This window comes from Phaenicophaeus curvirostris, chromosome 2 (assembly GCF_032191515.1).
Source record: "Phaenicophaeus curvirostris isolate KB17595 chromosome 2, BPBGC_Pcur_1.0, whole genome shotgun sequence".
Classification (NCBI taxonomy): domain Eukaryota; kingdom Metazoa; phylum Chordata; class Aves; order Cuculiformes; family Cuculidae; genus Phaenicophaeus; species Phaenicophaeus curvirostris.
In genome coordinates this window covers 43,011,955-43,027,341 of record NC_091393.1, presented here as the reverse complement: position 1 = coordinate 43,027,341, position 15,387 = coordinate 43,011,955, and the positions used below count along the sequence as shown (strand labels likewise).

Here is a 15,387-nt window from a genome sequence, read left to right as displayed (position 1 = left end):
CCTTGCTCATGACTTTCCACAAGGGCATGCGGTTATTTAGTGTCACCTATGCTATGATAATGTTAAGGATTTAAATAGTATCCTATTCTGATTATTACTAATCCTTGAGAGAAGCAGGGAATGTTATGCTTGTCTGCTGGTCTAAGTGCTTAGATACATACACGGACCACCTTTCTGTAATTTTTGATTACCTTGCAATGTTTAAGGGAATTATCCTCGTAACATCTTTCTGAAATATTTAAGAACCATTGTTTGTATAGTACAGGCAATAATTGGCATGAATTAAGCACCCTGCCAAAGGTCATACTGCAAGTCTGCAACAGAGCAGAGCTTTTGAAGCTGGCATCCTAACTGCATAGCTGTATTATTGCATCACAACAACACAGTTATGCTTCACGATGTTTTAAATCAACCTGACAGCATCGTAGCTTGAAAGGTATAATACATGATGAAGACTGCAGAATCTCAAATAGTGTACATTTACTGTAACTAGCATGGATGGATAATTATATATTACAAACTTTAAAGCATGAAATAATAATCTTAATGACTGCATGAAACATATACTCAGGTATAAATACAGGAAGGAACAAAAAGGAATTAAGACTAATACACAGCACAAAAGTCAGTGCACAGGATTGCTATGAAAATGGTCAATACTTTTATGTAACAGTTTACTTATGGCTTTATTTATTTGGTATGTAAGTTACCATCAATAATGCAGATGCAGTACATAGGAAATTATTTTCCCCCACTCATTTTACTGGAATAATATTACACAGTTCATCTTTTCAAAGCCTATATAACTAAAACCCAAATTGGCTAAGGTGATGCCTTCACATAAGTCTTATTCCCATAACTCGGGCACTTAGTTCCACTAAAATCAATAGACTTGTGAGTATGTAAGTGAGGAGCAAAAGACAAGCATAATAAATACCTTTATTCCTGTGTTGGCAAATAGATATGTAATTCTGTCAGATTTATCTCCAAGGCTGATTTTTTATTTGCATATTTTCAGAGTTTTGATCTACAAATGGATTTTAATTTGTCGACTTTTTCAAGAACAGGCTGTGGGAATGGGGCAGGTCATGCATAATCAAAGAATAAAGCACAGACAGAAGGAAGTTGTAGAGAATCTGAGCTCTATTTCTGTATGAAATGCAATTACTGTTATTATAATTTCCTTGTAGCACACAAAGACCTTACTGTACTGGGCATCATTTGCATTTAGAGGCTTTCAGTAAGATCCAAGAGATTCCTAACTATGCAAATAGTACAGTATCTTATAAACTAAACATGAAACATTTAGGCATGATTTCCTTTCTGCAGCACTTGGGAAGAGGCACAGGGACACGCAATGACTTTTCCAAGGACATTATGGTAGACCTGGAAGTAGAACCCACTGACTTGAATCACAGCTCTGGGCCTGAACTGAGAAAAGATTTCCGTCTTCTGTACTGAGATGAGAGTTGAATAAAAAGTGCCAGTGAAGAAAATTGTACATAAGATCTGCAACTAGAATTAGACATTGATGGGTGTGGGTGCCTGTGAAATTGCAAGCTTGTGACCCTTTTTTATTAGTGAGACTAAAACCCTCGGATTGCAGTACTATGTATATACAAAGACAACCACCACCTTAAGCATTGACATTACATGGCAAGGCTAGCAGGATTGTGTACCCTAAGCTTTGTCTCTCCCTCGTACTGTCCTCTTCACAGTGAAGAGGCAGTTGTACTTTCTGTCATTGAGGGATGGATGGGAAATTTCATTCAGCCTCCACTCTGGAAATACTAGTAATATATAGAATGCAACTCAAATTTCACAAACCAGTAGCAAATCAAATCTCCATTAGTACCACTGATCTCATTCTTTACCTGGAAAAAAACCTCTCCAGAGTACAGTAATTTAAATATATCTATCCTTGATAACCCAGGAGTCCTGAAAATGAAATAGTTTCTCTGATAAAAGCAGCAAGAATCAATAACCATTAAGCATATAAGGACACTTCGGTGTACGAAGCCTATGGGTATCCAAGACATATCATCACCAGACCAGTTCATTTTCCTAACACGTAGATGCCAAGGACAGGTAGAATTATGGTCCCTGCAGAGTACATTAGATGGTCCAGGTGCTCAAGGTGTCACAGTTCTGTAAATGGTCCCTAGGAGAGAAGAGTCAAGTGGAGAATTTGACCCTGTATGTGAGCACAGGCTGCAGTAAGGGTTAGCTGTGGCTGAAATAGCAATTTTTTTCTCCATGTATCAGCACAGCATTGAATAAATTACCATTGCTATCAAAATACAGTGAAGGTAGGATCTCGCCTTTACAGATTCACCTACGACATTCACCAAAAACTGGGGAGGGCACGAAAGGAGGAGTTGTTCCATAGAAATACTTTCCCCACACGTTTTCCCAGATCCTGGGGTTTCACACAACACAGAACAAATCACACCCTCAGAAGTTCTATTCAGTTCTGTACAGCTGTGTGCTGCAGGTGGTGTCCTAAAAATATGTTTGTTTATTTTTGCAGCACTGCAGGTTGCAAAGCTGCATTTAACAATGAAATAGATTCCCCTCCCTTGCATTCCCTCTTCCTCACTCCAAACCCCTCTCTCTTTTTTACTTGCTGTAAGTCATAGAGAGAAGTGATAGCAATGTGACTCAGTCTCAAAAGAACCAAATGGGAGGTATCAGTATGGAGCACAGAGTAACAACTGACAAGCATGGTGTGTGGTACTGGGATTTTGGTGCTGTGCCACTTCAGAGAGGCAACTACCACAATAATTGAGTGAAAAATCAGTTGAAGTTTTTAAAAATAGATTTCCATAAACATAAAGAAAAATCAGACAGCAACTGAGCAAGAAGTAATATGCAGACATGGGAGTTGCTGCAAGACAGACACAAATGTGCATTATATGGTTAGTTTTTATATCTGTGATACAAGGGTTTACAGGCACTGCAGAGGTAGTCTTCCACCGGAATAACCCAATGCACTAAGTGGTCTGTGTCATGGGACAAAGGAGTGTTCGTGGCTGCTTTGCATTCCCTATTACTACTGTCTGTTATTCTAGCCTCTCTGTTAAAGGATTTTCAACAGACATTGGGTAACTTAAAATGCTAAATAACCAAACTAGGATAATCTTTGTTGTATCAGAGCATATTCTTGCACACATTAATACTGAAATAATTTTTCCCCATTTCGAAGATTTTCTAAATCATGAGAATTCAGCTGGTCGAAGTATTGACACAAACAAACAATTTTCTCTCATGTCTTCAATGTGAGATAAACTAGTAATTTTGTCCAGCCATTTGTTTATGCTGAGCAAAACTTACTCCTCAGGAGAAGCTGGAAAAATATCTGCATATCATCACATCTGTCTTTCTTTAGTCTCTTAGGCCAGTATTATGCACTGAACACCAACACTCTGCATAATGGGGGTTCTCCTGACCTTTGAGATCATTTAACATTCCGGTTGCTTTCATTACTACTTTGTTTAAGCAGTAGGAGAAATTCTGCTCTTAAAAAATCTGTGTTGACTTGCACAAAATTAATGGCAGCTTTTATATGTTTCACAATCTGGTGCTGTTTGATTCTAGGTGATGTTCTGTGGAGAGGTCTCTTGGAGACTCTGAATATTCTGCATCTCTGCAGCACAGTATCTGTCAGCAAACCTTGAAGTATTCCACAGCCCACTTTGAGATTTTCTTTTTAGAAAGTATAAACCATGGGGGTTTTATAGCTTTTATCTTAGCTGTCATATTCTTTCCACTAAGTAATCCACAGCAAATATCACATCTAACCTTGTGTGCTGGATTTCTTGTGAGATTACTGGCAAGCTGTACAAAATATACTCAGTATAATGTTTTCAAAGACTGATGTAAGTGGTCCTCAATGAAGCTGAATGTCTTTGTAACTTTTTACCTGCAGTCAGTATAAAACAGCTTTCAACATATGCTGCAGTGCCACCACTCTGTGAAAAAGCCAAGATCAACTTTAACTTGATCATTGTCATGAGCATACAGAAATACAAGTAGAAAGTGAGTAACCATTTGTAGGCTGCAATTTATAGTTCTGCATTTAAAGTGCAAGACCCACTTAAGTGCCCATAAAAGAAAACTGGAAGGAAAGATTTCTTTCTACTAAGTGGAGATAAATCTGATCTGAGGCTTGGGTTTGTTGAAAGTTAGTTTACTGAAAACCAAGCAATATCTAATCTTCTAACTTTGTGCTACAGTTCTTTGAGCATTAGCAGGTAATGCAGTTTCTCACCACATTTAGTATGATAGTGAATTTATGCTAGCATTTCTATTCGAAAAAGAACCCCATGTCCACAAATGGAAATACGACTATAATGTAAACAGATAAGTTGCAAGCATCATTTGGAAAGTTTATCCATATTTATATTATGTATCTCTTTACCTACTATAGTCCCATTTACAGCAGCATGAATGGAAATATAAAACCAGCTGTAGTTAGCTATAGCTAGTAGATTACTAATAGTTTTTTTATCCTGAACCATTCCCCTGGCTTGCAAAGACTGATCATGTCTAGAAATACAGCTCTATTCAGGCACAGACACACAAAACCTGTTTGTTACATTGGGAAATAAATTGAGTTTGGCCTATATATCCCCTGAGTTTCTTGTTCATCATTCATTACATACAAAAAATTACACCAGAAAAATAAGGTTGAAAAGCTCTGGAAAGCTTGAGGGCAGAAAGCATCTACAGAGGGATATGGGCAGACTGGATCAATGGGATGAGGTCAATTGTATGGGATTCAAGAAGGTTAAATGTTGAGTCTTGCACATGGGTCACAACAAACTCAAACAATGCTACAGGCACAGGGAAGAGTGACTGAAAAGCTGCCTGGCAGAAAAGGACCTGGATGTGGTGCTAGTTGACAACCAGCTGAACAGGACCCAGTAGTATGCTGAGGTGGCCAAGAAGGCCACTAGCATCCTGCCAGAAGTAGTGTGGACAGCAGGACTAATGAAGTGATCATCCCTCTGTTCTTGGCACTGGGGATGCCACACCTGAAATACTGTGTTCTGTTTTGGTCCTCTCATTACAAGAAACAAAAAATTGCTGAAGGGTTTGGAGCACAAGTCTTATGAGGAGCAGCTGAAGGATCTGGTGCTGTTTAGCCTGGACAAGAGGATACTAAGTGAAGACCTTACTGCTCTCTACAACTACCCGAAAGGAGATTGCAGAAAGGCATGTCTCTTCTCCTAAGTAACAATTGATTGGGTAAGAGAAAATGACCTCAAGTTGCACCAGCAGAGGTTTAGGCTGGATATTAGGAAAAAAATCTCCAAAAGTGTTGTCAAGCATTGGAACAGGCTGCTCAGTGAAGTGGTGGAGTCACCATCCCTGGAGGTATTTAAAAGATGTCTGGATGCGCCACTTATGGACATGGTTTAGTGGTGGAGTTAGCAGTGCTAGATTTATGGTTGATGTTGAGGGTCCTTTCCAACCTAAATAATTCTATGATCCTATGATTCTATCAGTTGAACTTAAGCGATAACAATTGCTTGTAAATAAAATTATTAAGCTATTTTAATCTTATTTACTTATTCATGCTGATTTTTTTTCACTTTTATCTTTGTCTCTTTTGCTCTAGCTGTAGCTTGTCAAAATTGCGTGTGCGAACTATCTGGAGAAAGGGTGGCTTTTGTCTTCCAGACCTATCTAGTGACATCCTTGTTACCTGCTTGGTCAGGTTCTCTTTGCTCTGCTACAACACAGCAAACGGAGGAGTATGGAGGAGACCTGGGAAAACTCCGCTCAACGGAGTTAGCTGGGCTTTCGTGTGAATAAACCACCAATCTTTTACATGCAGAATCCCCCACAGAGGTGTATAGACATAGAGGTCTACTGTCCTGAACTGACCTGGTACTACAGCTAGGCTGTGGAATGGACAGATGGAAAAGCTACTCATTTTTTGGGTAGCTGAGCACCACCTTATGTAACATATATATCTATATAGATCTATATAGATCTATAGGTATATATATAACATCAGTTCTGGATCTGGCTGACCAAATCATCTCTCTCTTCTGCCAGTATCATCTCTCTTTGGATAAAACATTGGAATTTCTTGAACAAAAATGTTCTATAGAGGGTGTCATGCATCCAGACACTGGGACAAAGTTGTGTGTATATTAATAATTTTATTTGCAGTTATATATACCTCCACATGGGCATAAACATGTATGTATCACTAGACCAAACATAAAAAAGAAGATTGTCATTCAATATAATTAATTCAGTATTTATATCAATTTTTCATCTAGATCAGAAACAACACAAGGTAAGCATCATTGAAAAACTCATCAGTTTTTCAAAAACCGACCTTTTTCAATTCCTCATAAATTTTCTGCAACAAAACAGTGAATTCTTATCCGCCTAAAAATATTTAAGATTTCTGGGTTTCATTTTCATATAAGAAGTACAACATTTTGTTCTTTTGGGAGGAATCTTTCCCATTCTCCTCCAGTGCAGGTTGATTAATATGGTAAAATCTCAAATTGATCAGTTTTGAGTTCAGTAAAATGATCAGTGAATCTATTTTTATTGTTGAAAATTTCTCCTTCCTTTTGGCTTTTCTTTTATAGTCAATTTGGCTTTCACAGCAACAGCTGTAACTTATTATGTCACACCCTACATCCTACAGTGTAATCTGAAAGTAATCTGCTATAAATGATTTGTGGCATGGTGAACAGCCAAAATGGAATCTAAGAAAACTGAGCCTGTCGTATCAGCATTTCTCACAGTGATAAACATGTATGTTGGGGCTTTATGTGTACAGGTGTCTTGGACTAGCTGCAAGACAACAGAGTTTCATAACAAAACAAATATTTAGAGCCAACGTTTGTGAATGAATGTTAGAATATACTGCTGTGCTGGTAACGACATTCAGCAAGAAAAAATCGAGAAAAGGTGATGGAAGTGAAGCTATTTGTGAACACTTACTGCAAGGAAGATCTGAAGAGAACTGTGAGCCACTTCTATGTACTGATACTCAAGAAAACACCCCGAGACAGTGATATAACGATGATCCTCTGGTGCCCAGTCTGGAGCTGGAGTTACTGAGGTCACGGTGCAGCCTGGCCCATTTTCCATCCACCAAGAACGATGCATTGAAATATTAAAGGTCAGAATGAGATCTGTTTCCTGCAAAAGAACAAGTGAAGAATTAGCGCACTGGGATGGTGCTCTGGTAAAATGCCTCAGCAAGAGAATTCATGGGGTGCATAAAGAAGAAAAAAGCAGCAACAAAACTGCACTGTCACATGAAACTTAGCGGAGCTTGTCTGCAGCAAGCACAAGTAGCTGTACCTTTGCAGGAAGAGTTGCTTTGGAGCAGAATAATCTTGCAAGGTGAATGTGTTCCTAGACATTATGTTAGCTTAGACTATAGCAGTCATTTCTGTTACATTGCCCACTTTCCTGCAGAAACCCTAAGGACTGACGGATGTGCACATTTACACAGCAACCCTCCTCTGCTCAGTTCCTAGATATATGGCCCAAATTTTGATGGTGTGAGATGCCAAACTATACAAAATTCTCCAGGAACCAAGACTTCATAAACTTCAGTATGTGTTGGTCATCTGCAAGGAGTTCTGTCTCATGGACCCTCTGAAGCAGACCTGTGGCAGCTCTGCTGAAATATTGGAGAAGTACAAAAAGGATTCTGTACATTCGCTTACAAAATACCCCCAAACCCTTTTTAATGCCTCTCAGATTTCTAACTTCTTAGGAGTCTGAAAGGAAAGAGCTAGTGAGTGCTGCCTTGTCTAAAAACTGCTTAGCTTGTTAAAAAGGAGGGAAAGAGATTTGCAACCTTTAACTTCCATGCAGCTTGAGCAATGGAGTAACTAGTCAACCATGCTTTCCACTAAGGTTGTATTTATAAATAGTTCATAAAGGATTAATAAATGATTAATATACATCATAAACAATACGACAGAGATGACTTTCATAAATTATACTTGATTGCACATTACTGGAGGGTGTTATACACGGTTATAACAAAACTATAGACTTTGTGGATTCTTTAATAACCTACAGTGTTTACCAGTCCTTTATAAATAATTTATACATGTAACCTCATTGTAAATGTGACTATCTAGTCTGTGTGCACATATGCTCAGCCATGCAAAAAAATTTGCTTTTAAGTAATGTCTTTGCAGAGCCAAACTCTCCCCACACCTAACCTACATTTTTTTAGCCTGTTGATGACATTAATAATTAAGATTCTCATAAAGATTTTAAAATGTAACTATTTAATTAGATTTACCATTCCAAAAGGAATAGAATGCCGTTCTGTAGCAGATACATTGCGGCTACGTCTCTCTACCTTCAAAAATAATAATTTCTTTCAGTCCTACTTGGTTTCCCTTTTTGCACTAACTCATGTGAAGGTAATACATCCAGAGAGGTGTTGGATAATGTCATGTCTGATATGTCAGTCGGTCTGTGATTACTTTTGAATCTGTAGTGTAGCTATTTTTTTTTAAGTTGCAGTTCTTGTATAAAAGTGCAGAAATTTTGTGTATTTAGAAAGAATCAATTACCACCCTGCATAAGCACACTCAGCTATCAAATGGCAGCAAGGACCATAAATATTTTTGCAATGAATAATTGCCTTATTATAATAATTATACCCATCCAGTAATTAATAAGCTATATGTGAAAACATATGATGCTTCACATTAATTTAGTCATGCAACTTGCTTCAAGGATTTGAAGGTTATCAGTGAACATTGTATAAACTATGCAAATTTCCCCTACAGAGATATATTTACCCTCAGCTGTAAGTCTTCAATCCCAACAAACCTCTCCTTTCTCTGGACCCTTCCCTATCAAAGCTGAAGACAATTGAAAGTGTCTACCAGATGTTTCTTGTAAATGGGCATTTTTACTTTACATCTGAGACAGAAAATTGTTTTTCTTTCTGGAGTCAGAGCTGTTACAGCCCCTAGAAACACACTGCCCTTCTCAACTGGTGTAAGAAGTTGAAGAATGGCTATCTTTGGAGTAACTTTGCTTAAGGTAATAGATTTACTCCTGAATGACAAAAATTGGACTCCATCATGTTATTGTCAAAGGATCTTTTAGTTCTAGTTACCATGGAAAATTCTTAACCTCTAATCTCTTATCAGGGGCGTGGCACGAATGAATAGGACTCATTGTCTGGCTCTATTTTATCATTTGCAATACCTTTAGAAGAATCATGAAGGACTCAAAATATTTTACAAAGTGCAGACATGGGATGAAAAAGTATATTCCTTGAAAAAAAAGGGACAAACTGTCTTGAAGAAACTGAGTGTTGATTATGCATCTGCAGGATGAATTTACAGTGGAACAGAAGGAACTAAACTTAAAAATAAAAACTGGGCTCTGTGGTTAGAACATAATTGTTCTAGAGACAGTTATGTTTGCACACAAAGGATACAGTAATCCAAAAATTTGCAGGTTAAAAGCACAAGTAGATTTCCAAGTTACACAGGAAATATAAACACACATAAAAATATTTATAATTGCATATGCATATAAAATGTCAGGAACTCCAGCTTTCTTGCATCCCTGAATTTGTCCCCAGATGATTTTTCCCTTGACCTCAAGTCATCTTTTAGCAGTTAGGTTGAAAGCTGCAATTAGGAATAAATACTTTGTTTTGTTCAAAAATAGTTTTTTAATGCTTACCAGTAAAAAATTACAGATCTTTATCAGATCTATATTCTATTCCTATCTCAGAGTAATGGGTAAAATGCTGTATTGTTTCCTATGCTCATAAAATAGCCCTGATACCTGTCACAGGAATGTTATATTCCTTAATTCTTTATAGTAATAAACCAAGATAAATCCTGCTGACAGCCCTGACTTCAACTCTTGGCTGAGAAGGCTTTCAAGGACCGTAGCTATTATGTATTGAACCAGTTAACAAACAAGGTCAGCCTCCGAAAGCAAAATAATAAGCAGATGTGAAATGTGATTCTGGTAAGATTAGACATCATCCATGGTTCAAGCTAGACTTGGTTGGAATAAGAATGAAATCAAATTTTGACAAGCCGACATGTAAGTTAGCCCCTGTAAATAGCTATTGCCAAAATATGTGGGATAAGAATAAATACAGAAGGAGCCTATTCACTACAAAGTCAACTGCTGCACAGTTAAATCTTCTTGAGTATAAATTCTTATGGGCTTTGAACTTGCCTATAACCTTCAAACCATGTACCCCTATATATAACCATATTAGCAGAGCAGTTCCTGTAGTGGTGAAGGTCACCCTGCTGGTGAAAAAGTTTTACTTCTTAGTGGGAAAACAGTTGAGGGCTCGAATATCCTTTGTAGAACTCTGTCTGTCAAGGAGGGAGATGAATTATCCGTCATTGACATCTCTCATACTAAAATCATTTAGGACAATTTTTGAACAATCTCTGGTTGCTATTTACTTTATTCACTGTTTGAATACAGTTCTAGTGGACATAGACAAAGTCTACAGTGGAAGCTGGGGATTTGTTGTACTCTCCAGTGTATTTGCTGTTTGTTTTCTTTCCCACATCTGTGGCTCACGCATTGCTCAGGGAAACGCAGAAAAATGGTCTGATAAGCCTTGAAGCTACGAAACCTAACAAGAACTGTTGATACACATTGGGCATGCCGATATGGTGTTGTTCATAGCCTGTATGTCATGGAAGATTTCATTATGCTAAATTCAAAAAACAGCTGCTTCCTTCATGAACACAGAAATACATCTGTATGAGCTTTATTGATGATCACTCTGCTGCTTCTGTAAATCCTGCTGGTATTTGTAAAGACTTGTAATGAAAATTGGTGTATTAAACAGATTTTGCTATTCATCAAGGAGGAAAGAAACCAGAGGAAAATATTTGTTAGGATATCTTTGCTGACATTCTTAAGAGGTGCTGGTATTTGTAGTGGTCAGAAGTATTGCTGGGTTGGACAAAGGCTAGAATTTGGAAGTTTCAGAAACTCAGATCTCAGAGATTAGAAAATGAGACATCTTCAAATTAAGTCTGTAATTTTATTTCACCTTAGTTTGTCAAAAATCTTGAACTCTGATGGTTTTATGGCTGTGTTTAATATGGTAGATAACAACTTTTGCTGGGGTTAACTGCACAATACGTAACATTTGCTGGCTGAGGACAGTGGATGATAGGACATGGCAGCAGAAGGCTTTGTAAGAGCTGGCAGAGATGAATACAACCTTCTATGTATTAGAAGCAGTGGGAGGAAAGCAGTGCTGAAAATGAAGATAGCTCTGTGCATTTTATTACCACTAGTACACATTAGTAAGTATACTATCACTGTGTAGTAATTACAATGTTCTACTGTTTCAATGATTTTTGTTGGGTGCAGTTTAGAGAAGCTGATCCCATATACAGTGACAAGAGAAAAAAGAAGCAGCAGTGATTCCAAGAGTCCAAGAGATGTCACAGACTCAGGGAAATTAAATTGTACTGATTTCAGTGGTTGTGGCTTGCTCTTTCATGGGAAATAAATTTCACCCATTTTCTAATTAGAATCTGCTGAAATATGTGTAAACCTGCCAAGCCTCTGTACAAGTTTTGTCAAATATAACCATGTAACTGCTTGTTTCATTTTTCAAACTCAACCTAGCAAGAACAGGTTGCTTGGAGACTGAACGATCACACAAAGTTTCAGTGGTAAAGAACCAAGGCCCCAAAACATCTGTAGTTCTGGATGCCTTGGATGTACAGAGGCCTCTACAGGCATGTTTCTCCTGTTACCTCGCTTTACCACTAAAACTAGCTCCCATCAGGCAGTACCATTTCCTCATGCAAGCAGACCTTTTACTGTCTAAAGAAAAGATTGCCCTCACTGGAGAGACAAAATAGAGCTTGGCAGCTATGTTTCTTTCCTTCTTTCTTTCTTTTTTTTTTTTTTTTAAAAATCCACAGTTGATATATGGGAAATAATTATTTTATTATTGTGTAGAGATCGTGAATATCTAAATTTCCAAACATTTTTTATCCTGTTGCATCTGAAACAATTTTTAGCCTCCTCTCTTTTTCATGTGTGATGCTTTGCCTTTTACTTAGATATCTTTTTTCCCAGTAACCCAGAAACCTGTTCTTTAATTTTCCTCGTATGAAACAATTTTGTTCCAGTGTAATTCCAAGTTCGATGTGGCATTTGATTTATATATGTGTCACTAATCAGACAAAATTTAACCAGTCTGAATCCACCCCACATATTTACTTCTGAAGTTCATACATGAAAACCAGCAAAAAGACTCTCACTGTTAGCTTTCCACCATATTCTTTTAAAAATGTTCAGAATGTAAATGAAATGGTTTCCAATGTACTTCCAAAGATCATAGAATCATAGAATTACAGAATAGTTAGGGTTGGAAGGGACCTTAAAGATCATCTAGTTCCAACCCTGCCATGGGCAGGGACATCCCACTAGACCAGGCTGCCCAAGACCCCAGCCAACCTGGCCTTAAAACCTCCAGGGATGGGGCATCCATAACCTCCCTTGGTAACCTGTTCCAGTGTCTCACTACTCTCATGGTGAAGAAATTGTTCTTAATGTCTAGTCTAAATCTGCCCCCTCCAGTTTACACCCATTCCCCCTTGTCCTATGACCACAAGCCTTTATGAACAGTGCCTCTCCAGCTTTCTTGTAGACTCCTTTCAGGTACTCTAAGGTTGCTATAAGATCTCCTTAGAGCCTTGTCTTCTCCAGGCTGAACAAGCCCAACTCTCTCAGCTTGTCCTCATAGCAGAGGTGCTTCAGCCCTCGGATCATCTTTGTAGCCCTCCTCTGGACCCGTTCCAACAGCTCAATGAATTAGTTATAAAGATACTAGCGTGGAAGAAAGACAAGATTAAAATATCCTGATTTTCTTCTCTAAAATGAAACTAGATTGCTATATTAATGAAATACCATTAAAGTCCTGAAAAAACATAGGTACTACTATAGAAGGATTGACATTGTCACTTACTATTCCATGTCACCTATCAATAACCTTATGACATTTTTAGAGCTGAAATCAATATTATGTTAAGATCTTGATATTTTTTCTACTATTGGAATATGTACTTTGACAGACCTAACAATTTTAGCCTGCTGTTTCAAGTAATTAAAAAAACCCAACCTGCTAAACTCTGAAATATTAATTTAACCATTTCAGTGGCATCAACATTTTTTCATTAATTTCTTTCTTCAGAAAGTTTAGCATGGTCCAACATTTTGTAAGGAAGGATGCAGAAGTGTGTGGTGCAGAATTTAAGCATCAGTAGGTTTATAGGAATTCCAGCTGATGTGGTTTGTTCAGTGTCCTATGACTTTTTTAAAATGTAAATAATTCTTGACCCTAGGGTGGAGTTTGTGTCTATAATGAAGAATTTCCCTTTCTTTGAATCAGCCTGTGCTGTCAAATCTAGAAAAATCTACCACCTGCAGCATGTGTAGAAAACAGTAAAGAGATCAAACAGAGTTCTCAGACCAAAGAAACAACATGGTCATCCCAGAAGTGGTGTTAGAAGTCATGAGATCATTACCATGCAGAAGGGCTTAATGAAATACCAGGCTGAGGACAAGTACATGTTGTGCATAATGCTCTATAGTATAAGTACTTGTAGTCAGCAGCGGTTTTATATGCTTGAGGACTATAGAATAATTAAAAAGAAGCCTAGAAGGGCTGGGAAATTACTAAAAAGCATGTAGAGTCATCTTACTCAATTTGATTCAAATCTAGCCAAGGCAGATATTTTCAAATAGGTTTACTTCTCTGGGGAGGTAAGGTATCAATTTAAAATGCATATCTAGTCCTCACAACCCACTTGGATTCCAGTATAAAATAAAATAGCCAGATCTATGTGGTCTGAATTTCTCTGCAGTCAATAGAAAGAACCTAGCTGAAAGACAGTGCTAAGTGCTCCTGAAGGATGTAGAAAAAGTGCTTAGGGAACCTAGATAAGATGTTGAGTGGGAAATCAGACACAGATTGATGTTAAGGAAACACAGAGGCAGAAGTAGAAGAGTGGCCAATCTCTTTATAGTCCTTATGCTCTATTCAAGTATTGGTGTGGATTAACTGTTCTGCATCGACTGCTTCAGGCTCTTTCACTATAACTTATTACACTATTGATGAGGCTGACAGATGTCATCAAACAGAGAGTTAGAATCAGATCTGAAGACGTACAGCATACATGTAGCATTAAAATTTGAGGCAGTAAAACAAGTCAGATTACTGATGCCATGCCAATACACACCCAGTAGGATGTGCACAAAGCCTGTGTGTGGCAACGTCTATTGTAACATTGCTGAATATTTATAGCAAGGACATTTTGATCATTATTGTGACACATTTCACTCATATATTTGGCTTTTACCAATTTTATTGGACTGCATAACTGCAAGTTCCATCAAATGACACAGGAAAACCTTTGTCATAGTTTTTGGTGCTCATGAGTGGCAAGAGCTACTTTTGCCTGAGCTATACTTACCCCACAGACTTTGAAAAACACCTTCAGTTCCTGCCTGAAAGTTTCTATTCATTTTTAAAATGAAAAAAAACATTTGTCACAGGAACATGTAATGTGACTCTGATAAACTTTAGTTCATAAAAAGTTCATTCATGTCCTTGCAGGTGATGATGGTTATTAGAATGCCTAAGGCTATCCTCAGATTTGATAAATCAAAGTTTTTTTCGTTTTTAATGAAGTCATTAATTTAACAGTAGGTGAAATTGCTCTCTTTTTTTGGTGTGATATCATGTTACTCACCATAGATCCCAGGTTATTTCTATCAAAAAAATATAAAACGTAAAATATAGAAAAAAAATTTTATTAAAACTAATTTGATTATCCAGTACTGCCATCTAAGTACATCTAAGTAGACAAATATTAGGATTTAACTTATATTGAACGCAGAATGAACTAGAGATATTTTGTATATTTATTACTACCTGCATTTGAGAATTATTTGAACTATTTCTGAGAAACAAGTTGCATAGTTTCTCCCGTTCTAGAAGTGATAATTCTTTTTTTATTTTCCCTACGCTGTGTCTCAGAAATAATTCTGAATAATGAGACTATTCAGGAATTCTGGTTTTAACTAGTTTAAGCTATCAAAATTAAAAGAACAAGAATGTGAATAACACCATAAAATACATGTTTCAATATTTTCAAGAGAAAATATTACACTTTTCCAAATTTTACTTGCTTAGGGAGCATTTGCAAAATGCAAAAAGTTAGCATTTCCACATATCCAGTGCAGGTGATAGGGGTTCAAAACCTTGATTCAAAAATGAAAAATAAGCTTTTACAAACTTCAATTCTGACATTCCAAGTCTCATGGAAACAGAATAAGAGGAAATTTTGTCAC

At 37.3% G+C, this 15,387-nt stretch overlaps 1 protein-coding gene across 3 annotated transcripts in view; it reads right to left on the bottom strand.

Annotated features, from left to right (window-relative positions):
- The window catches only part of NKAIN2 (sodium/potassium transporting ATPase interacting 2), a 538,479-nt gene that overhangs the window by 75,487 nt on the left and 447,605 nt on the right, over window positions 1-15,387 (bottom strand). For all 3 annotated transcript variants that reach the window (XR_011336973.1, XM_069851805.1, XM_069851804.1), the window contains exon 4: window positions 6,976-7,176. Coding sequence is in view for 2 of the 3 variants with exons in the window: in XM_069851805.1 (XP_069707906.1) it covers window positions 6,976-7,176 (201 nt within the window). In the remaining variant the exon portion in view is untranslated. The remainder of the gene's footprint in view (window positions 1-6,975; window positions 7,177-15,387) is intronic.